Source organism: Lepisma saccharinum, chromosome 20, assembly GCF_977018435.1.
Source record: "Lepisma saccharinum chromosome 20, izLepSacc3.1, whole genome shotgun sequence".
Taxonomy (NCBI): Eukaryota; Metazoa; Arthropoda; class Insecta; order Zygentoma; family Lepismatidae; genus Lepisma; species Lepisma saccharinum.
Window position 1 is genome coordinate 33,895,786 of NC_139248.1, and position 25,685 is coordinate 33,921,470.

The following is a 25,685-nucleotide window of genomic DNA, read 5'->3' on the forward strand; positions in this document are numbered from 1 at the left end:
ACATATGATTGAAGATATTTGTTTTTTCATATTGTCAGTCAAAAATAACTGTTATGAATATGAATTCAGAATATTGCACAATTTGATAATTTTGTCATGATATACAAATTGGCTTTTTTAAACATCATATTTAATGAAATTAGTTTAAATAGTAATTTCAGACACTTAATTGCATTATATGAATAAAATTTTGAGCAATCATATGACTAAATTATTATAGATATAGCACAAATGTGGAACTTTGGACTTAGCCTAACCATTTTCAAATGTAGTTATGACAATGTATTATTTTTATTGTCATAACGTTCATAGTCATTTTGTTGGTTATGTTGATCGTGATCATTCAAGGTCCTGTTTACCTCATGCTCATGGGATAAGCAGGTGGTAGTTGAGCAAGCAGTGGCTTCCAGTAGTCAGGACTGACTGCACAGTATGGCAAGGCAGTAGCAGATTAGACGAAGATCTTTTAAATGGTTTCTCTCGTACACAGCAGTTTTACATTCAGAATTTAGCTATTCACTTCTTTTTAATGTGAGGACTGTAGGCCATGGGTGGTCTTCAACCCATGGCCTGCAGGCCAGTGGTGGCCCATGGAGCCCTTTGCCGTGGCCGGTGCCCATTTGAAAAATTAAGTATTTAACATAAAAAACAGATGAAGTAAGTGGTAGATGAAGCATCTTACAGTTCTCAATACCGTAGTGTAGCTTAGTGGCCCTTGAGCGTCATTGAAATTGTTAATGTGTGCAGCACTGTCTGATGAGTTGAAGACCCAGAAAAGGGATTTCTTGAGCAAATTACCTTTTTCTTCTTCTAATTGTGCCTAATCGAGATGTAATGTCAATATTGTATTTCCTGTAAACGCCCTAGCAATTCCATCCAAAATAAAACAAACCAACTCTCAGCAGTGAATAATTACCATTATATGATTTTTGAAAAACTTCCCATTCATTTTAGAAAGCTTGTGTTTTAAAAATTAATACCCTCTAAAAAAATACAACTAGCTTTTGACAAACATCCAATACTGCATTGCATTCCATTATAATTTACATTTGTTGTTTTGGAGAAATGATGTTGATTACTGTCATGCAGTTCTGGTGTTCTGCAGAACGTTAATCACTACTCTTTAACCCTTTAAGTATGGATGGTGTACATATATGCCATCCATAGTGTACTGTTGCAGTGCATGCGGATACACCTTGTTTTATTGTAACTAGATTCAACTGCAGGGGGTGTATATGATCAGATGTTGAGAACACAATCATCACATTAAATAAGATTATGCCAGCTGTAGTAACAACAAAAACAGTAGAAGAGGAGGAAGAAGATAGATTATTATAAGTTACGTGTAAGAAAAGTTGTGCGCTATCATGTGGTGCAGTTCGTGCATAATAGAAAACTGAAATATGGGTAAAAAATTAAGTTTACGTGATGCGGATATTGGGTTGAATTTGTTTCAAAGACTTCCACACCAGAAAGAATTAGTCTGCATGAACCAGATGTGCATACAGTACATGCCGAAATACTATGTATTATTGTGCAATTGTATTTGTGTGTTATTTACATTTTGTTGTGGAATATGAAAGCATTTCTATATACATAAAAAAATTACTGCATAAAAGAAGGCAGGTATATATACTGGTGTTTTACTTCAGTTAAATTTGTTCAATGGAATTGTGCTGAAAAAAAACTACATCTTACAGTAGGGGCTAGCTAAGAAAATTCCAGACTTAAGGAATTAAACACTTCAATTATAATTTTAAAAACAGTTTTTCTGCCACTTTTGGCTAATTACGATGATGAGGATATGATGAAATTGAATTATAATTTAGGCATTTTCAACAGAAAACGAGCATAATTTCTTTTGTTCATTTATTAATGTGTATACAAGAAATCTCTGTTTTACATAGATGACTTGAGGCATTATTTATTATATCTACAAAAAGGTTTTTTTAATATTTTTTACAGAAATAAAACTGTAACTGACGTAGCACATTTATTGTAAACTTCTGCCTCTCTCACACATCAAGGCACAAGGTTTATGGCAACTTTACGAAGTCTGTGCACATAACTGTACAAAGTTTACGAAGACAGAAGTCAGACTAACTGAACCACTTAACGCGCAAGAAGATGGTTCCTTTGAACTCCAAGTATGATGCATGTTTCTGGGAATGTAAAGCTCACTGGAATCGCGACGCTACATGGAAGATCACAACGAGAAACTTTGGTTTCCTCTGAATTGTAGCATTAAATAAAATATTATGCAGGTAGCAGCTTCTGAGCCTTGAGAGCCTATTTATTACTGATTAGTAATAGACTCTTCAGGTCTCATTCTGGAAGCAGAGCGCTTAAGGCTGTCATATATTCCAGACATCATCACTTCCCTATAGGAGTTGTGTTGGCAGGAAGGGTAGCGGATCGCTGTTGAGGAACATAATTCTTCAGACTCGATCTCGTGGATTCCCTGAAAGAATAAAAAATGCTCTAAATTTGTTTTAAAGTTTGAGAGGATAAGCAGAAATATTATGAAATACACATAACTATGGTACAGCGGTAGGGTAATTAAAGTTGCCATACTCAGAGCCCGTTCGAAACAACAGATTGCGCTGAAAATTGGTATAGAGGGGACTGGGGAAGCAAATGCCGATGAAAAAAAGAAGTTCAAATTTTTACCACCAGGTGCAAATGTGGTGTTTAGAATGAAATTTTCCCTACTCAAGACCTCTGGAGCCTGGCAGAAGCAATAGATTGTGATGAATTTGGTACAGAAGCTATGGAGACCGTAAGGAAGAGAATCCTGACGAAAAAAAAATAGTTCAAATTTTTACTACCAGGTTGAAATGTTGCACTGAAGTAATGACAACCAGTAATTTGAGTCTTATGTCAATATGCACTCTGTCAACAAGAACGTAAGCGTAAGACAGTGTGAAGAATGGCTGCACGAAGCACTTATCTTAATGATATTCACTATGCACCTGATTTCAGTGCCACATTTGCACCATTAATCCATGAGCAATATCTCATGTGTTGTCTGACGAAATATCATGCAAATTTATTGGCAATCGTTCATGATTTGTTTGTTTTCTTATTTGAATTAGTCCACTTTATGCACAGATTGGCTAACTGAGACTGGACCTACATTTTAAAGTGTGATCCAAACCACTATGTACATTTACTGAGTATTGAACCTAACACCCATTGATTGCAAGACCACAACGTTACCACTACACAATAGGGAAGGCTTCTGCCTTTTCACCTGAATCCAAAGTTAATATATGCAACAGTCTTTCAAACATGCACATGTACTGATGAAAAGATTCTCTCTGGCTATTGACCAGGTGAATTCCAAAAATATTCCATGCTTTCGAGAGCTCTCACTCTCGTCTTCAGGGTAGAAGTGCAGGTATGAGCATCAGCCCAGTGTATATACATTCGTGGAGGGGGTGAAGATGGCAGACCAATCGGGTGCTGTGTCTGCTACATCCGTGCTGCTGGTCGACTATCGCTAGCCAAGTTGGGTCCAGTTCGAGCCCAGTGTCGCAATTGAGATTCTCCTTTTCCCCATGAATAGCTTCTTTTATGTTGCAGTCCAGTAGTTTGAAGATTTGGCTATAATTTCGGTGTTGCTGAAATCTGGTGTATGGCCTTCGTTGATTGAATGTTTCGCTAGTCTTGACTTTTCCAGATGCAAATTCCTGATGTAGCTTTGGTGTTCTTTGCAGCACTGTTCTGTTGTCCTGCTCATCTACCCAATGTATGCTTTACTGCATTTGCATATAATACAGTAAACTCCAGGTTTTAAGTGGTTTATGCGGTAAAGCATACATTGGGCAGATGGGCAGGACAATAGAACACCGCTGCAAAAAAACACCGAAGCTACATCAGGAATTTCCATCCAGAAAAGTCGGGACTAGTGGAACATTCAATGAACGAGGGCCATAGAACAGATTTCAACAGCAGCTACTTATTTGGAAGAGGAGAATCGCAATCGCGACACGGAGCTTGAACTGGATCCAGCTTGGCTAGCAATAGTCAACCAGCAGCATGGACATAGCAGACACAGCACCCGATTGGTCCACCATCTTCACCGGCAATTCCCCTTCCTCCACAAATGTATATACACGGGGTTGAAGCTCAGGATTGCACTTCTACCCTGAAGATGAGAGTGACGTTAGCTCTCGAAAGCTTGGAATCTTTTCCACAAGTCACCTGGTTGATAGCCCGAGAGAATCTTTTCATCATTCCTCGCCAGGAAAATTTTAAGACTTACTTTATGCATATGTACTATCACATGATGTTTCCAATATAATACACAGTAGATAACACACACGCGATTTATTATTTATGAATATTTTAAAGCAAAAGCTTGGTAAATTGAAAACTGTATTTTAAAAATTACAAAATTTCGGAACAACTTTATTGGCATTAGTGGGAATTGGTATGAGAATCGGCTCAGCCTTACTTCTAGGTTTTCAATAGAACTTCTAATAGCCACCTAAATAAACAGGCCAAATCTCAAAAACAGCTAATGTAATCTAAAATCTGATTGCCAATTTACGAGGGATATTTAGATTGAAGTGGCAACACTGATGTGAATCGCATGTTGTTTGGCCGGGAGACAAATGATGAGCATAGTGTGTTCCTGGGCAGTGGACGGTGTTAAAGTGAGGTGTGTGTGACATAGCACCCTAAACAATGTTTACCCATGCAGAACAGCGTAAGCATTCATCAAGTTTCAGGAAGGTGTTGATTTTCTGCACTGCATTATTGCGATTGACGAAACATGGGGGAGATCTTATGAACCAGATCTGAAACACCAATCCAGTGAATGGCACCACCTGGCATCCCCACGACCGAAAAAGGTGAAACAAGAGCCAGCAAATGTTAAGGTCATGATGATAATGGCCTATGACCACGAAGGCATTATCCTCTCACATCAAGTGTCACAAGGGGTTACCGTAAATGCTGCGTACTATGCCTCGTACCTGAGTCACCATTTGCGGCCAGCTTTGTGATGCTAACGACCGCATCTCCTGCAGTCTGGACCAATTCTGCTTCACGACAACGCCACATGTCATACTGCCCATGTGGTACGGACTCTCTTATTACGATGGGGTTGGGAGGTACTGGAGCACCCACCATGCTCCCCAGATATGAGCCCCTGTGATTTTGATTTGTTCCCAAAAATGAAAGAACCACTTTGGGAACAATGTTTCCGTGATATTCCCAGCATTGTTCGTGCCATAGGGCGGTCTCTCGACAACCTCTCACAAACGGGAGCTCTCAACAGTATCCAATGTCTGCCACATATCTGGAAACGTGTTCACCAGGAATTAGAGGACTACATCAAGGGAATGTAATCATCTTCACGTGAGTAACACATTTCATTTTCATTTCCCAGCTATGTTGCCACTTCAATCTAAATGACCCTCGTAGAAAGCTAATTTCAAGTTACATATTATGGTCACAGTATGCTCAGTATGGGCATGGCCTGTTGGTAAGGAAGTATAATACATGGAAATCATTAAATATTTTTGTTAAACTTGTAGCTCTATGTAAAACATGCAACATACAATTTAATAAAGCACATAGGATAAAGGCTTATAATTGCAGGTTTTTTTTTCATGTATAGTGACCTCAAGGAAAAGAACCTTTGGCCAAACGTCTCCGCACATCTTTCCCTTCTTCCTTTGAACTCAGGCCATAAGGAAGCCTGCTCCACTCTGCCCCTCCTCCACGCGGGTCAGTGCAGGTATTTTTGCTTGTGGTTCCACTATAGATTTGTACACCAAACCCCTCCAGGTCCCGAGTTATTAACATTTACAAATGGTAACACTTTCCATGCCACACTTTTATTCCCGTGTACCTTTGTAAATGGACATTACACATAAAAAAAAAAGAGAAAACAAAAAACTTGTTCTGTGAAGGAAATTAATGCCAAGATAACTGATGTCTGTTTTGTGTGACCTGTTGTTTTTAATTTTTTCACATATTTCTAGCACTCATTTTCCCTGCACCTACCAACAATGACAACATTTTACTGATGAAGCTACTGAAAGAAAAAAATCTTTTGTGAGAGGAGAACTTATTTTGCCCTTGTCCCAATGACAATAATTGGGATGTGCATAAGAATTCTAATCCTGCTATATAAACATTTTTTTCGAACAAAAACTGCTTGTTCAAAACAGGATTAATCTTAACAAGTGAAATACCTACCTTGGGGAGACTTTTGCTCCATCCATTCCACTGTTAGCTTTGTACCCACATTTTTGTATTTTTTTACTGAGCCTTGATACCCATAACTTCTGGTCATCTGTGCTTCCAGCTAATATTAAGAGTTCCTTGGCAGAGTTAGGATCATAGTGAACTTTACATGGAGCAATAACCTCTTCCTTCCTCTCCAGATGGTCTTTGTGAACTTTAACACGACAACCTGAAAGTTAAATTGAAATTTTATACAATGTACTGTGGCAACAATTACACAAAGTAGTGAAAAATCATAAACTTAAATTTAAAAAAAAATGTTTCAGACAATAATTATCATTATTAAAAGACACATCTTTCAAAATTTGTTACGAGACCATTTTTATGCAAAAATATATGCTAACTGAGATATTTAATGTTTTAGGTTTTAACTCCATTTTATGCACAGATCGGCTAATCGGGACTGGACCTACAGTTTAAAGTGGGATCTGAACCACTAATCTCTTTGCCAAGGTATAGCATCTTTAGTTTCTCCAATCCGAGAGAAAACCACAGCCACAAATCTAGGGGCATAGTGGACACCGACAAAGGAAGGTTAGTTTGGAGTCGACACGCATCTTGCCACCTAAACAGAACAGGGAGAGGGTGGTGCAGATGGATGTGGTTCTCTTGCTCATTTTAGCATTTTTTAAGAGTTGCAACAGATTCGGTTCAATCCCTTTCTTTTTTAACCTTAGTGCCTTCATCCCTCCTTCGTATATATGCCGCTGGATGATGCAGTGACATACCCAGAGGAGGGCTAGCTGCTGATAGACAAGAAGGGGTAGATATGTGGCAATGCTTTTGACTGTCAACCATGGCATGCACTGTGATTTTGGCAGGATGAAAGGGTGAGATAAGGACACTATACTGTGACGAAAAGAATGTGTGCCTCAACTGGGTACCAAACCGAGGATACCTTGATTACGAGGCAATGATTACTACGCCATCAAGGAGGCCCAACTGAGATATTAATAGAAGACTCGTATGAAGATGAGGTGATTCCAACTACTGGGAGAAATCTTCATTGTTAACACACATACTTCAATATTTTTACCAATGACAGATTCTTTGGACTCAGATGTAAATGTCCTCCACTACTGTTTGACCAGCAATCCGAGAGCTCTCGAGTTTTCTCCGCATGAGCGAAGTAGCAGAGTCCAGTCGTAAATTGGGGGAGTTCGCAGAGCCGCTTCTCTGAAGCGTGAGTGTCACGTGGGGAAAAAGAGCAATGTTGCCAACCGGAGAATATTGACACATAAGATATTGGAAGTGCTCTGGCCGTGGGGCAGCGTGCTTGCGACAAAACACGGAGACGTGAAGTTTGTTCGTGTGTGTGTGTAGTGTGTTTGTGCGGAGTTCTGGATGTGCTTTTGTAATGCTGGAGGCAGGACCGTCACAACATTCTGATGGATAAGCATCCTCGCAGACTGGTAACACCGTTCAACGTGCAACCGAGAACAGCATTCTCCCACCTGCCTTTCCCTCACGACCTTTCCACTTCTTTTAATTGTGCAAAGTTGTTGCTCTTCCACGAAATTCTTACAATTTTAGTTCATAAGAAACCTGTTTGCACAGAGACCTATGGAAAGGAAAACAATCTCGTTTATTGCAAGAAGTGAAACTCGGAAGAATCTTGACAGTAGTCACACTGGCGCGATCAAGAGACAGGAGCAAGAGACGAGAAATAATCGGACAGAATGAATATTGGATTTTATGTGCGTTCACTAGAACATTGTCAGTTACAGGATTAACTGGTAAGAGAAGACTCTCTTAGGAGAGAACACAACCTTTCCCTGGCACAAAACAAAACAAAAACATTGGGGTTGTAAATTTCGTTCTGGTTCGGCTGTCTAAAACACATCGTAAAAAAAGTCACGTATTCTTTGCTTCAGTTAACTTCATATTCGCCCCCCCTCCCCCTTTGCAGGGATCAGTTCAAACTCTTCCTCAACTTGCATTGTAATCCTCTCTGAAAAAGTAAACACACAACTTGCGATCTGTTTGCACTGAATGTGCATTCTAGGACATATTAAACAGTGCCGCACTCGATAATCACTCTGGTTTGGATCCCACTTTAAACTGTATATTTAGTCCCGCTTAGCTCATCAGAATAAAATGAACTAAAAACAAGCTTTAGGAAACTTGCTTAATCGACAATTTATTGCAGGTTTCAGGAGTATTCTGGAGGTCAAACACTCGCTCCGCTAAAACGTTTCCTCTCGTATTCCTACATCGAGCATGGAGTTTTTTTTAAATATTTTTTTTTATTTTTTAACAGCAGCACGCTAATGGTTCTGAAGAAAAGCGGGGATTATATGGCTTTGCGAGATTCAAAACAATGAAGCTTATTCCTTCGCACTACAGCATGCGCATTTTAAAGATAACGCAGTTGTCCAAGAGGGAACAGTGTGAAAAAAAAAATGATCCTTCACATTACCTTTTACCATGCAACAGACAATAATACGGGCAATATTTCCTATCCAGACAGCTGCATTCACACAAGAAAGAGGGGCCTGAATTCTGCAATTATCACATTTCCATGCACACCAGTGGCGGATAATGAGCTGTTGTACTTATCATGCGGTTTTTGTTCGTTTTAAAGAAGGTATAAAAAGGTAAAGTGTTCCCCTGTGCATAGCACCACGCCATGAAGGCGTATAGGGGGTGTGGGGGTAACGCCCCACACTTTCTTGATCCGGTCATGAGTGGGGGTGATGTGATCAGCATCATGCCCCTGACCGCCTTTACCCCCCAGGGTTTCCCCCAGGTACCCATGTTATTCGACGCTGGGTAGGCGCCGGGGCCGCTTCCACCGTTAGAAAAGTTCCCGGATTTGAACCGGCCGGGGATCGAACCCGGGACCTTTAGCATGGTAGTCAGACGCGTTACCGACTGAGCCACCGCGGCCACTTTAAAGAAGGTATTCAGAACTGTTTGCTTTTTTTTAGATGCCAAAGGAAAGGAGCCCGTGTGTGCACACGAGCAAGAAAATCGTGGCCGAAACAATTATCCATACTGAAATACATTATAAATCCTATCTTATCGGCTGGAGAATGGGAAGAACTTCGGATTAAAGGGTACTTCGTATTAACCAATATCATATTAACGAGGTTTTGCTGTATAGGTTTTATATTCTGATGTAACTTTTTAATATTTTGAAACAAGAACTCTGCTAAATTGATGCTCATAATTGGAGTAAAATACTCATCCACTTACATTAAATAATATTTTGAACGAGTTTTAATTGTTAGAATCTTCAAGCATTGGTGGGAATCATTAAGAGTATCGGTATCAGTTTGAAGTCTTATCAGTTCAATCCTAATTATCTCATGCGAAATTATGAATACTGGCATGTGTAAAGGCATGCACTTAATCCAACCAAGAAATCCAGAGGCACAGATACTTACGACGGCATTCCAGAGCAGGTGGAGGCCGGAACATGTGCCACAGGGGCTTTGTACAAACTTCACAAGTAGTAGGCATGTGAAATGAAATAAGAAGGAATTCGTGGCCTTTGAGGGAAATTGTTCCAGGCTTGTCGTCTCGAACACTCAGATCTAACTGCTGCAATCCAGACTCATCTGGACGTCTCGACTCACCCTCTCCTGCATACAGGAGCTGAAATGAGAATTTTATGTTTGGTTACTTCTCTCCTCAAGTCAACTACACTGTTAACTGCTCAACGTGGTTTCAACTCATTTTGCAATACCCATGACTTTACCCCTTTACTTTTAAATAACTTTACACACAACTCTATAATAATCTAACATACTAATATATCTGTTATTGCTTTCCACTTTCTTGTATGTTAATCAATATTTCAATGTGGTGTAGGTGACATTGTTATAACAATTTATGTACAACACAGTACGTTTTTGAAAACAGCGAGTAGACAATTAATTTTAATGTAATAGCTGTTCTTCAATTTTTTTAATTGATTTTTTTCTTTAAGCATTGTTTCCATTGATTTAAATAATAATAAGTGATGAAGGAATTCAGGGGTAGTTCAATACGAAAAACAACAATAATAATGCAAAAGAACTGCAAATGATGAGGTGAAATACAAAACCGTTCCTGCCAATTTTCTTACTATTATTTACAACAATAGTTATAATCAATACCACAAAAACATATCTGGATTGCCTTTCGACAAAATGTTATGCAATGAAAATGTGGAAAGAAAGGAAATCGGAAATTAAATATATAAATTTAAATACATGATTATATGTATATATTTTATAGTACTATCACAACAAATAATTATTTTCTCTTCTCACACAAATATATGATAATACAAATATTGGACATAATAATTCCATGTAACTTTTACAACTTCCTTATACTTGGATTATTACGAAATTTATTAAAACTATCAACTAGGCATGTACCTGAAATATCCGAGGAATATCTTTGGCATCTGCTCTAATCACATCACCTTGTGTGACTGAACGTACATGAAAAACTTTACTGCAAGCAAAAGGAGACAAATATTATAATATATCATCACAGTCACATGGTTTTATATAACATGCACAATAATATTCACCAAGGTATCTTATTGGTAAAACATCTAGTGCTACTAAGAAATGTATTTGTAAGACATGTATGTATTGGCCCTTAGAGGGCTGTTGAGTACGGAGTTTTAGTTTTTAGTTTAATGGCAGTTGAAGATAAAATCCAGGTATCAATGTTAAAGAATTATTACATTAGCTTTCCCCCAGATTCAGGAAGAGGCATGTAGCTGTACAATACCTGTATACATAACTAGGAAGCCTTATTAAATTAAATATATTGGGTGATCAATTTAAAAGAGCAATAATTTTTATTGATCTGATAAATATGCATAAATAGCTTGTAATTTAATGCACAATTCTGCATTTTTTTTTTTAATAAATGTAAGCACATACTGTATTTGCCACCACATAAGATACACCCTTTTTTCTAAACATTTTTGAGGAAAAAGCATTATAACTGAATCTATAATAAATTCACAGTATTTCAAATATAAAGTAATACACAGGTCTGCTTTCAACAAATAACGTACCTAATCTAACTAGGAAAGAATACATTCTAATCTTCTTCATCACACACTGCAAGGAAGCAAGAAAGAAATTGTCTAATCTAAGTCAGAACAGAGAAAATTTCCAGAAATAAAGGTAATCAAAAACTGAGTATCAGCGTAAAAGACACACACTGTTTTTCAGACCTATTTTTAAAGGGAAAAAAGTGTCTTATACGTCAGCAAATGCGGTAATTCATATTTTGTGATTTTGTAAAGTACACCCGCCGCAAAATGACTTCGGACCTCATAACAAAAGCACAAAAAATTGCATCTTTATCACAGGCTGGAAGCTAAGTCCCGAATCATTGACTTGTTGATAAAAGCAAGAGATTTGGTAGGATTAATTGTTCTATCATTAAAGATATTTTCAGTCGAGTAGACAATCAATATCTGTGCTCCGACGGCCGCCATATTTGATATTTTTTGATTTGATATACAGTCAACTCTCGATTCAACGACCTTTCACAGTTCCCGGGAAAAGGGTCGTTATTGGAATTTGCACCAATTTTCAGCTTAAAGGGAGCTCAAACTGACACAAAGATGCCTAGGAGATGGTAACACCATTTATCCTGGTAGTTATACAACCTGTTATGCACAGGATGCGTGTTGTGAGAAGGAAAATAGAACATGAAAAAGTTTTCACAAAAGAGAATTTAAAATAATGTTACTTTGTTTCAATTGTGCACAGTCGTTGCTTTTCCAGGAAATTCTTACAATTCTAGTTAATGAGAAACCCGTTTCCACTGAGACCTATGGAAAGGAAAACAATCTCTCGCTTATTGCAAGCGAAACTCGAAGAATCTTGACACCAGTCAGACTGGTGCCAGCAAAAGTCTGGAGATAATCGGGCAGAATGAATGTTGGATTTTATACGGGTTTACTGGAGCATTGTCTGTTACAAGATTAACTGGTAAGATTAGATCTCTCGGGAGAAACAACACAAATTCTCTAGGTACCAGACAAAAAAAAATAAAGGCAGGGCTGTAATTTTCATTCTGGTTCGGCTGTGTAAAATACATCGTAAAAAAAAAAGTCACTTTTCTTTGCTTCAACCAACTTCATTCACCCTCCTTCCCCATTCAAGGGAGCAGTCCAAACTCCTTCCTTGACTTGCATTGTAATCCAGCGTGAAAAAGGAAATGCGCAACTTGCGATCTATTTTCACCCAAAGCGTATTGTAGGACAGGTCATTAAACAAGGTGGCAGTTGATAATCATTCGGGTTTGAAATTGAATTTCACTTTAAACTGTATATTTAGTCCCGATTCGCCCATCAGCATAAAATGAACTGAAAACAAGCTTTATGAAACTGCGCATTTTCACATATCAAAATGGTAGATTGTTAATCGACGATTTAATGTTGGATTTAGGAGTATTCTCGATGTCAAACACCCACCCCTCCAAACATTTTCCCCTTGAATAATGTATTTTTAATCAGTCTCAGCGACCATTCCTACATTGAACACACTTTTTTTTTCATGAATGTTAAATTTACAGTTGTGGTTATCAGAAGGCGCAGAACATGAAGTTATTTTAACTCTTGTTTTGCTTTCTGGAGATCGAATTTCGTTATCGTCAAATCAAAACAGCTTTGCGAGATTCAAAACAATAACTTTTTTCTTCGCCCTGGATGAGTCATCGCTGTTATCTGCAAGCAAGAGCTTAGCAGACGCTAGACAAAACACTGGCGCCAGCTGCACCGTAAAAACAAAGAGACCGGCTGGAAGTTAAGTTCGAGCAACAGGTGGCGGAAGAGAAAAGTCCCAGCATTTTAAAGATAACGCAACTGTCGAAGATGGATTAACAGCAGTGTAAAGAAGAAAGAAATGACCCTTGCTTTACGTTTTACCGTTTTACCACGCAACAGACAATAATACGGGCAATATTTCCTATGCAGACAACAGCATTAAAAAAAATATATAATAAATAAATTTTAAAAAACAACTGAATTCTGCAATTATCAACATTGCCGTGCACACCAGTGGCGGAGAATGAGCTGGGGAAAGGGGGGGGGTCCCTTTTTGTTTTACTTGTTCTATAGTTTTTGTTCGTTTTCAAGAATATATCCAGAACTGGTTGCCCCATTTTTGACGTCAAAGGAAAGGAAGAGGGATGGGTCCTTTTCCACCCTCGCCTGTAATCAGCCCGCATCAGCAAGAAAATCGTGGCTGAAACAATCTGCATCGCACCCCCCCCTTACGTTTCCTGACAGGAAAAGAGGGAGAAGTCAGTAAACCAACGGAACACTTTTTTAGCAGATATTACGACATCGACACAATTAGGAAAACATATGAAGTGGGAAACGGGAGTTATGATGCACGTAAGATCGAAGTAAACTTTTGTGGAAACCTGGATGTCAACGCATTAAGCGGGTTGATCTTTAGTTCACCTATGTGGTTTTGATTATCTCTAACAGTTTCGCTTTTTTATGAAGTGTTGCAGGGAACAAAGAACACATTTTGAATGAAAGCGGTTACCGGAAGTTGTCGGCTACAAGGCCGAGAGTTGCTCACTCACGGGAACCTGCTGAACTGGACAGATGGGCCAGACTTCCAGGCGCCACACATCTGTATTTTCGAACATTCCTGCGATCTTATCTCTCAAGGTGGTGTATTTATCGATGAAAGAGCTTGACCTGCCATACACATTGGCAAAGACTGCAAGTCCAGCAGTCATTTCGGGCTGCTCCCACCCTTCCCCGCGAGTTTTCAGCAGCTCTTAGGACAAGGAAACAAAAGGTCGATTTAAAAAAACATCCAAGCACATTCGATCTTCTCTTCTCGCGTATCCAAGAGAAAGCGAGGCAAAACAAGCCTGGCGCGTTGGGTAGCGGCCGTCGGGTGCGGGGTAACATTGGTGCGCTTGAGGGAGGGGAGGGCAAAGGTCAAGTGCTATTGGATATCACTCAAGCATGGTGTGGTGGTGCCTATTTTTAGTTCAGACCCACTTGTGAGCGGTAGAGCGCTCGTGAAGGAAATGAGTGGGGGAAAAAAACAACGCATTTTTCGGCCGATTTCCTTCAATTTTTCAACTTTTTTTTTCAAATTTTTCTATCTTTTTCTAAATTTTTCACGGTTCCCGGGAAAAGGGTCGTTACTTCGAGAGGGTCGTTATACCCGGAGTCGTAGAATCGAGAGTTGACTGTATATCTCGGGAACTGTCTCTCCTATCAACGTCCAGTTTTCTAAGAAATGTTCCAAATAGTGTAAACTTTTATAATAAATCAATAAATCTATTTTTGAAAAATAAGAAATAGAAGCTTTTCAGAAAGTCTCAATTAATAATTCTTGAACCAAACAATGGCATTTTCTATTTTGTAAGATTACTTAGTGTATATTAGAAGTCTTTAGACAAACTGAACCCCTATTTTTTCTAGATTTAAAAATTTACCTTAAATAACATTTTAAGAGAAATACAATTTACAAACAAGTGAATATAATTTTTGAAAAAAAAAAAGGATCATTGTTAAGACTTTCAACTCGCAGTTATTCTCATAAAATGTTTTGTAGTTTTTCTGAAAAACTTCTATTTCTTATTTTTCAAAAATAGATTTATTGATTTATTATGAAAGTTTACACTATTTGAAACATTTCTGAGAAAACCAGACGTTGATAGGAGACACCGTTCCCGAGATATATCAAATCAAAAAATATCAAATATGGTGGATTATTTTCACGCTGGCTGCCGTTGGGAGCTCAGATATCAATTGTTTAAACGACTGAAAATATCTTTAATGATAGAACAATTAATCCTACCAAGGCTCTTGCTTTTATCAACAAGTCAATGATGATTCGGGACTTAGCCTCTGCCCTGTGATAAAGATGTAATTTTTTGTGCTTTTGTTATAAGGTCCGAAGTCATTTTGCAGAGGGTATAATTGCCTAAATAGCAGGTTTCTTTTGTAAAATCAAAACTAATTACAGTCACATGGTAAGTAACATTAAGGAGAGTTATGAACCACTAATGCTCTTCAAGCAACATTTATAACTTTACGTTGTGTCGGCAGAATATTGGATATGGGTATTGAAAAAAATTTATATCAGTATTGACAAAAAATTCATATTGGTCCAGTGTAGTATGACACAAGATAAATCTCCAATGTACTAATATAATAACAGGGTTAAAATAGCGATGGTTAAAACTACTGGAGGACTGGTAGAAGTAATCCTTCTTCCAGGGGGAAGAGAGAACCCAAGAGGAGCGGTGGAAATGGTACTTGAAAGTGAATATTGGGGAAGGCCAAAGATAATGGCATGAGGAAAAGGGAGCAATGCAGAGCTCTGGTGGTATTGGCAAGAACGTTTCGAACAAACAGTTGATGTTATATGGCTTGGGTGTCACTAGTGTATCAAACCAGGACGAGAATGGTGGTGATGGATGGTTGTTTCTTTACCCCTTTTCAGAGCTTTCACATGGGATTGTTGTCCAGAGCTTAAATTATCGGCGTCACATGCTCCCGGCGTTTAAGACCATGCAACTAGACTTCTTTCTTGGATCCGCCTGGTTATCCTTGGGATTTTCCATTTTATTGCCTTACATGTTTTTATTACTACGCACAGTTCTGTTTCTTCCCATAGTCTCCAGAGGAAGTCCACGTTGACTTTGATAAAATATTGGACATTTGTTTATTGAGGCCCCAAGGTGGGTGATTTACTTTTTACCATGTACTATGCAATACAAGAGGAATTATGTAATTAAAAAAAGTCTTAAGTGTGAATCATAGTTAATTGCTGTAATATTTCTATTTAATTGTAATTGTCACTGCCTCTTTGTTGCTTTTAGGTCAGATGAAAGTTGCATGTAACAGCTAAAAAATTGCCAACAATGAACAATTTGTCTGGGATTTTGCAGCGATCCATTTCAGTTACATAAGATACATCCAGTTACTTTAAAAATACATAATTTATCAAAAAACTAAGAATTTTCATGGTCTGTTGATATTAGTGGGAACGGATTTTAAGGTGCAGCTAGCACCTTTCCAAAAATGTAGCTGTTTTCAGATATGTATTTTAGGACATGAAATCAAGTAAAATGAACACACTTTGTTGCAATTCTCTTTAGATTAGCACATTTATCCCCTTATTACTGCTTCTTTGATGCTTCAGCACCTTTTTCCTTCCTTTTCTTACAGAAAAATAAATTATTTTCACTCTTCTTGAGCAGCTACATAAAATCCTAAAGTCTTGTTTTGTAAAGCAGAAAGAGAGCTATAAAATGATACAATATATATCATTGCAGTCCCAATAGCTCCCAAGATAATGTAGCAAAACCCGACAGAGAAAACACAAACTTCAACAAAACCTATTCGGCAGAACCACAGTTCTCTATGCGGTCCACGCGCATTATATACAGAATGTGCAGAAAAAGAGAGCATTGAATAAAGGCATTTTATCAGCACCTTTCTTTGCACATTTTTGAAAACATTTTCAGAACCTTTTTTCCCTTTCCCTGACTGAGCAATTTAAATATTGCTTGCAAGTATCCAGAATATTATTATTCTTTTTTGGAGCGGGGGTCACGTTCAGCTTGTCCTTGCACAGGATGGCCACTCTAGAACCATGATAAAATTCAAGGGTACAGGATAATGTTTTTTCTATTTCAACCTTACGTATTACCGCCTCCCCCCCCCCCCCCCCCCCCCGCACACATATATACAGGGAGGTTAGTTCACCGCCAGCGTGTCGGCCGTTCAGCGGACTCTTCATGCAACAGGTCCCGGCAAATTGCGTTCAGGAAGTCCGTAACAGAAACCGCTTGTTTTGTAATGTTTCCACTTTTCACAATTACAGTTACAATTACAATTGAAATAAGCACGTACCTTGTCGCAAGGATGCTGTGTGTGTGTGTGTGGAAAAGGTGTCCTCCCAAATACAAATATTTCTGGCACCTTATTTCTGACAGAAAATCTTAGATTAGTCATCGCTACTTTATCCTCAGTTGTCGCGACAGCGCCGACAGCTTATCGGGGGTTGGGTGAGTTGTCTGTCAGCCGCGAGAGGGCGCTTCATACTGCACGTGTCGGCAGTGATGCCAACCGTAGGGATATGTCCCTAAGCATAGGGACTTTTCACTAAATTTCTCCCGCGTAAGAACGTAGGGACAGATTTTGCCAAATGAGGGAAAACGTAGGTACTTTTTTCAATCTTGGTAAATGACATTTTATTAATTAGTTTATCTGGATACTTTAGCGAAGAGGAGAAAAAAGAACTAACTAACAAATCTCCATCAGAATTTTGAAACATGTTATCGGTTACCAAAAACGTTCAAGGCAAGTTCCTTTTTGAAAACATTTCCACTCTCGCGAAAATAGTGCTAACATTGCCACATTCTAAACCGGAAACGGAAAGAATATTTTCAATGTTAAGTGATACAAAAACAAAAAAAGGGCCTCCCCGATGGCGCAGTGGTAGCGTCGTCACCTTGTAATCAAGGGGTCCCGGGTTCGATACCCGTGGAGGCACAAGTGGTTCGGATCCCACTTTAAACTGTAGGTCCAGTCCCGATTAGCCTTACTGTGCATAAAGTGGACTTAAAACACCAACTCAACTCAACAAAAACAAAAAAGGGAAATAAAATGGGACCAGAATTGTTAAAGACTGCAGGAAATACAGCATCACCAACCAACATCTATCTCTGCACAGCAGCAGCATGTATGACTTCAAATAACATAATCAACAGTAAACGACTCAACGTTATTCATTAGGGGTGTGCGGGATCCTTTACTTTAAAAAGTCGTTAATTCTCGACGTTTTCTGCCTTGTAAGTTTCTGGAACTTATCGAAAATTGTAAGTTTTTATTCTAGAAATGCAAAAACAATCACTTAAAGTGAAAATGACTTGTAAAATTCGAGATTTCCAGTGCTTCGGGAAATTTCGAACATTTCCCGTCCCGAAAATTTTCCGACTTGGTCGGGAAATTGCAAATTTTTCAGTCCCGAATGTCGGGATTTAAAAAAATTACCGTCCCGATCCCGTCCCGACCCAAAAAATTCTGTCCCGCACACCCCTATTATTCATTAAGGCAAGAATTTCCAATACCGGACCCTTCTGTAATTTCTATGCTACGTCTTATACTCACGAAATAATTATTCGTGATGATTTATCTCAAGTTAACATGTTGGGGTGAGGGGGAAAAAATGTTAATTAACGTGTAAAAGTTGTAAAATAAGCATTTCAATTCTCGCAATGATTCTCCGTATACAAGTATGGTAGCCATATTTGTTGATATGAACAAATTACAATTAGTTACGCTGTCTACAGCGTTGCCACACTGTTGATTTCATACTTGGAGAGCATGGATTGTATAAGAATAGCGGAAGAGAACAGTAAAAAAGTTGTTAATGTTATACAGATTGTTAGGTGGAGTGTGCAGGAGGGCTAATTAATAAACTTATTCATTTCAGTATATTGCCCAAAGAACATGCTAACATGTGACAGCGACAATCACGATGTAGAAGAACTGATTTGATTACAGGTAAATTTGGCAACATTACATCAATCATAAAATTGCAGGATACGAAAATGGCATCTTCGATGATGTTAAAGTGCTACGAAAAAAATATTTTTTATCGGTTCGTAATCACAATTACCGCAAAACCATTCAGGAATAGCCCCACTGAGCATTCTCGGTAAGGTTAGGTTAAGTTAGGTTAGGCAAGGCAAACATAGTTAAAATTTGGGCTCGAAAAACGGGTAGCCCAACAAACCATTGACGGATAGCCCCACGAACCATTCAGGTACAAAAAAGGTAAAGTGTTCCCCTGTGCATAGCACCACGCCATGAAGGCGTATAGGGGGTGTGAGGGTAACGCCCCACACTTTCTTGATCCGGTCGTGAGTGGGGGTGATGTGATCAGCATCACGCCCCTGACCGCCTTTACCCCCCAGGGTTTCCCCCAGGTACCCATGTTATTCGACGCTGGGTAGGCGCCGGGTCCGCTTCCAGGTACGGTTAGGTTAAGTTAGGATAGGCAAATGTAAATTCGCTCCTTCATTAATTGTGGAAGCACCGAGCAGAAAGATTTGGGAAGTAAATGTGTATATTTTATCTTCTGTTTTGCATGCTCATGAGGTGATAATTTTTTTAGTCGCTTTACTTGGCGTAGGGACATTTGGTCAGTTGTAGGGACATTTTGACTACGTCTGTAGGGACATTGCCGAAAAATGGTTAGCAACACTGTCGGCTACCAGACTAGTCAGTGTACGTTCAAGTTCACTTCTGTTTGCGTTTATCAGTACGCGTGTTGTTTATACTGTGTTGCTACTCATGGCCAGTGCTTTATTGTGTGTTAATTGTTATTCATTCATTAGTTATGTCGTTAAACAAATATAGTCTTGAACAGAGTTTTTATGTACGATAATTACGTGAAAACGAATTCTTGCAGAAAAGTGGTCAGGGAATTACGATAGACAGGATCTCTTGAACCTAAGAAACGTGTTGTATTGCTGTTGAAGGAGGTCATTTTCAACATCTCTTATAACACAGGAGGTTAGTGATCATCATTATTATTACTTTTAAATATCATTTTACGCTTTCGGTTTGCTTTATGCGCCGGGATGCTGTCTTCCCTTTCTGACAACTGACGATAAAGTAACGATGTCTAATCTAAGATTTTCTGTCAGAAATAAGGTGCCAGAAATATTTGGATTTGGGAGGACACCTTTTCCACACACACACAGCATCCTTGCGACAAGGTACGTGCTTATTTCAATTGTAATTGTAACTGTAATTGTGAAAAGTGGAAACATTACAAAACAAGCGGTTTCTGTTACGGACTTCCTGAACGCAATTTGCCGGGACCTGTTGCATGAAGAGTCCGCTGAACGGCCGACACGCTGGCGGTGAACGACTGAAATAACCTCCCTGTAGTAGTAACAATATAAAAGGTCTGTGTGATTTCAATGTATCTAAAACTTCTAATTCAATTAAACGGTATAGTCCTAATACATATTTAAAATATTTCATTTAAGGTGCAGAGTTTAAATTTGCCATTTCACATACTTATACTTGAAATATGTACATCTACAAACAGAAGTCACAAATGTTATACACGGAGTATACTCATCTGAAAAATTGTTAATTGTGTAAGAATTTCAAACTCAAGTTTAACTGATCAACTTCAAGATACCTTATCTTGCAATAATCTTAGTCTGCCAGATAGATCCTTCTACAAAGGACACTAACAAAGTAGACAGATTCAGAGATAATGTTTTATTTTCCACGCAACTTTCTTTCCCTTCCTCAATAAAAATAAAAGCTAAACTAAAAACTTGCCTCAGGGCATTCATAAATTGAATGAGATTTGCATTAATAAAAGTTGCAGTTTTTCACGTCTACGGAGGAAAATTCACGCACAATTCCCAGAGCTAATAATTCATGCAGAATTCCCGGTGAGTAGCCACCCTGTTGTATCAGGTACAAGAGTAAAAATGTACACGAAACAAAAAAGGGTATAATAGAAACATAAGAATTACAACAATTATAATAATGCCTTACTTCAGGTCCAATATAAGTGCAGGATCAGAATTCTGTTTCCCAGTTTCAGAATTGTAAAATATAATCTTCTTAGAAGACACAACTACATATTGCTTTTTCCATCCATGTCGACGGATGTTTTGTTTACTAGGCACTGACAGCCACCCTTCTAATCGTGACTCTGAAAAGAAAAGGCAACAAATATTAATGATACACAAAAAACAAATGAAGGTGCAAAGTTGAAGAGAAGCACCGTGTTAAAGGATTTACTTCCTCAATAACAACCATAATATCCTATAAATATTCACCCAGGATAGTTTAAAATTGTTACACTATACACCCTGAGGATGAACTGCTGCAATGAAGAAGAGGTAAAATTTTGTGTGCATAAACTTCTTACAATTTAGAAAAAAATAATTTAAGAGTACGGCTATCAGAATATGCAAGAAGTATGCTGATGATGATACCATGTACTTATTCTAACACAAATACTGATGATATTTTGCATTTGCAGTTGAAATAACAAGGGTTCCTGCTAGCCAAATGATTAATGCTCTCGCCTTTGGTGCAAGCGGCCCTGGATTTGATTCCCAGGGGGAGGCAACAAAATTTTGGCACCAATCCACTGTCTTGAGAACAATTGGGGAGCTACTTGAAAAGAAGTAGCAGGCTCTGGTCTTAAAAGCCAGAAAACAGTGGCAACGGGACTCAATGCACTGACCCAATGAAAAAGTGACTCTAGCAGGCCCTGGCCTTTGGGAGGGCTGTTGTGCCAGGGGGTTTAGTTGAATTAACCAGAGAATTATGTAAACTATGCAAATTTTAATTAATTACATGCCTGTGTTGACTTTTCTTTGTTTTGTAAACAAATGATTAAAGTTTTTCTTGTTTTTCTTGTATGTACGCATTGCTTGCATTGTAGAATTATTTTCCTGTAGTTTACGGTTATTACAAGCATAAGAACACAGTTTTTCGTTTTGACATTTCAGGAGAACACACACTCCCTTCATCAGACATTTATTTTAATTTTGACTAAAGATACAGTTATAACAATGGTTAGCAATATTTTGAACAAAAAGTATCCCTTATATAATGGATGTTGTCAATGTTACATTGTTGTAATATAGCAACTTAACTGTGAAAAGAAGCAGTCTGTTTTATTTTTATTTCAGATAAAATTTTTTTGATCACATTATTTTTTATTTAAAATTATGAGTCCCAAATATCATCAGGTAATTCAAAGTCATAATTGTTTTCACAAAGTTTCTTGATGTTTTCTGTTACATTAAATTTTAAAGATGGTGGCTTACTCCATTTGTGAAAAAGAAAATTCCATACTGGAACTATGTTACCATTTTCATTATTTAATTTATTCCAGTGTTCTTCTGCAATGAACGAAGCTTCCCAGACATTCAACTCTATGTTTCCCGTCAATCTTTTTAAAACCCTTCTCTTTTTAATCAAATGCTTCTCTTCGATGATGTGAGCTGACAAACCTCTTCTTGGGTTTAGATTTATAATGTCCAAATCATGTTCGTGCCATCTTATTGCCATTTTTTTTGCTGTTTGTCTTATATAATCCTTTCAACATGAACAACTTATATTATATATTCCTGTGTTTCCACATCTGGTAGAGAGTTTCTCATTTTGAATTCATTAATTGTACATTCCAAACTTCTTGGTGATCTAAAAACAATTTTGAAATTAAATCTTTTAAAAATTTTGGCAATTTTATGTGAGAATTCCTTATGGAATGGAATGCACACACATTTATTTTCAACAAATTTTTCACCTTTGTCTGTATTTCTCTTTTCCTTTAGTTTACTTGCGACTTGTTTTTGATTTGGTTTATTCATTTAGTGTGAAAGCAATTTTCTTTTCCTATATTAAAATAAAAAGCCTTTCTTCTTCATTTTTGATATCCTTATTATTATTATAACCAAGAAGTTTGGAATGTACATTTAATGAATTGCTGAGGCTTTGAAGATATCTCAGGAATGTGTTCAGCACACCCACAGTAAGGTTCTCAGCATGTTATACAAATCAGTAACTTTCCTGCTCCAACACAAACTAGATTTTCACTAACCTTGCATAGGATCATCATTGTCGTTCTCTGCTCCACTGCTAAGTGAAGCTGTTTCACTGTTGAGTAAAGTTAACATTGCTTGCAGCTGTTCTATATCAGATTCCTTGCTATCCACTTCCATCTGCAGTCGCAGTTTACTTTGGTTTTCCTCCACGACCTGGGCCTGGAGTTCCTGAAGGTCCTTCTGATATTTGGTAACCATTTGACCATATTTCTCCCTTTCCTTAAATAGAAACAGAGACAAAGCATAAGTCAAATTAACAGAGTAGTAAGTGAGAAAGTAACTTTGTAACAACTCAAACATATTCCAAACACTACTTTTAAAAGTAATATATATTGTATTATGACAATAAAAATAATATATTGTCATAACAACATTTGAAGAAGGTTAGGCTAAGTTCAAAGTTCCACATTTGTGCAATATTTATAATAATTTAGTCATAACAGTTATTTTTGACTGGCAATATGAAAAACAAATATCTTCAATCATATGTGTTCTTTCAGACAAGAAAGATATGATACATTCAAATTTATAGTTAAATTTATTGAAATTGTGTACATTTGCATTGGCATCAAGGTTTATATACAAAGGTCAACTCTTTAAAATTGTTCAATGTATAATATGATGTCATACTTGGTATTTTGTATCAACATTCAAAAAATGGTTACTGTAATCATTAGATAAGTATATTGTAATATACATAGTAAAATAGCTGTAACAGCAAATATGTACATTTACAACACAAACATTCAAGCTGTTAAGCACTTATGGACAAAAATATAAAACAAAAACAATTGAAGATAACACATACTAAAAAATCTGGCTTGAACTAGTTGCTCTAATACTAGTTGTCTGTGACTTGGTGGAGAGCTGAAGATGGAACAAAGATAAGGACAGATATATCAATATGGGATGGTGATATATTGGTATAATAATTGTTGCTTTTAAAGATTAAACTTGGCAACGTTATAATAACTTGGATGTTTAAGTTATATAGAAGCCTTTTATGACTTGAATGAACTTTGATCATGATATAATCTTATAAAGATTCGAAAGTTATGGAATGACACTGATATGTATAAAAGATGCCATGTTGATTTTGAAGAAGTGAATCTGTTTTCATCTGGCTTAACAAGCATGCTTGTAAATGTTACAGTTCCTCAAATGAGTGCTTGGAGGAAGGTTGCATAGAGTGACACTTATATGTTCTACGTTTGGATGTGGTTTGGTCAGATGATGAATATTGAAAAAGGAAGCTCAGAATTGTGAATACAAAGACTTGCTTTATCCCGGAAGGAGATAACAAAGAGATATTTTCTTCTCAAGTATAGCATTGATATGTTATAAATGCTCTTGTAATTTTGTTGTTTCTAGTTTTCTCTTATCAATTTAATAATTATAAAGGTATTTATTATTGTTTGAACATAAACATTATTCATTAGTATATGCAAATTTAAATTTCCTTTTCAATATAGCACCATAGCTACTACCTATTGTGCTGATACTGAGTTAGAATTATACTGACGAAAATGGTTTAACTTAGATTATGAGGACTCAAATGGTACAATTATTGGATAGGAAAGTATAAGTTATTGAGTTGTGAATATTCTTGTTTCTGATATTAGTTTCAATACCTAACATTATGGAGAAGGAGATCACATTGGCTGACATTGTGATGATGCTCAAATCGCAGCAGGCAGAAATGAAAGAAGGTATCTCTGCAGTGCAAGGTAAAATGAAAGAAGGTATCTCTGCAGTGCAAGGTGAAATGAAAGAAAGTATCTCTGCAGTGCAAAGTGAAATGAAAGAAGGTATCTGTGCTGTGCAGAGTCAGATGAAAGAAAGCATTGAAGCCAGTAAAGCTCAAAGTAAGGAACTTAGAGAAATTAAGGTAGATATTTCACAGTTCCGTAAGGAGTGCTTAGATAGAACAGAAAAGTTAGAAAAGAAAGTTCAATTACTGGATCAAAGGATGAATGATGAGCTAGTTTATCTTGCTGAGGATATGGATAAAAAATTAGACTATACAGTTAGTAATTTATCCAAACAGTTTACTTCTCAACTGGACCAATGTCTTGAGGTTTGTGCTCAGTGTAGTGTATCACTTGGTACATTAAGTAATGATCTAATTAAGTTACGAAGTGAAACCAAGTATGCTAATTCAACTGAACCACAGGTTGATGTCAAATCTATTGGCATACAACATGATGAGGTTGATAAAGAAGTTATGTCTAGCAGTGCAAGGCATATTATTATCACTTGCGTTCCAGAGAATGATGCAATTAGGAGTGATGTTGATAGTGATAAGTCGGTGGATATTAGTACAAGGCACAAGTATTATAGAGATGATGAATTGCATAAGTTGCATGATGTAAATAATAAAGGCAATATCAACTCTTCTTTGGAATTAGGTGTTAAGAATGCACTTCTACAAATAGAAACCAATATCATGAGTGTAGTTAATAATGCATTAACACCATTATCAACTCATGATATAATAGCAGTTAAAAATACAGCTAAAGCACAGAGTGAATTTACACCTCGAATGAGTTCTCACACTGTAAATCAGAGACAACATACAGTTGGGAATAAAGATGAAGTTTGTCATGGTTCACCAAAAAGTAGTCTTGTTAGACATAATATAGGAGTGAATACTGAATCTGAGATGTATAATAGTACAGATTCAGATCATGATAGAGTAAGTATGCTTAGTGGTCCATACCGAAATACAAGATTAGCATCTAAGCGTCGAAAATTGAGGAAGAACAAATCAGTTGCTAATAATAATGTTGATGACAAAATTTCATATGCACAACATG

At 37.4% G+C, this 25,685-nt stretch overlaps 1 protein-coding gene across 4 annotated transcripts in view; it reads right to left on the reverse strand.

Annotated features, from left to right (window-relative positions):
• Positions 1-1,855: 1,855 nt before the first annotated feature.
• The window catches only part of Rok (Rho associated coiled-coil containing protein kinase), a 120,057-nt gene continuing 96,227 nt past the window's right edge, over positions 1,856-25,685 (reverse strand). For all 4 annotated transcript variants that reach the window (XM_083142336.1, XM_083142334.1, XM_083142335.1 and 1 more), the window contains 6 exons: positions 22,866-23,088; positions 20,801-20,960; positions 10,632-10,710; positions 9,651-9,861; positions 6,214-6,430; positions 1,856-2,461 (listed from right to left, as the gene is read on the reverse strand). In XM_083142336.1, the coding sequence (XP_082998462.1) occupies positions 2,374-2,461; positions 6,214-6,430; positions 9,651-9,861; positions 10,632-10,710; positions 20,801-20,960; positions 22,866-23,088 (978 nt within the window). In that variant the 3' untranslated portion in view covers positions 1,856-2,373. The remainder of the gene's footprint in view (positions 2,462-6,213; positions 6,431-9,650; positions 9,862-10,631; positions 10,711-20,800; positions 20,961-22,865; positions 23,089-25,685) is intronic.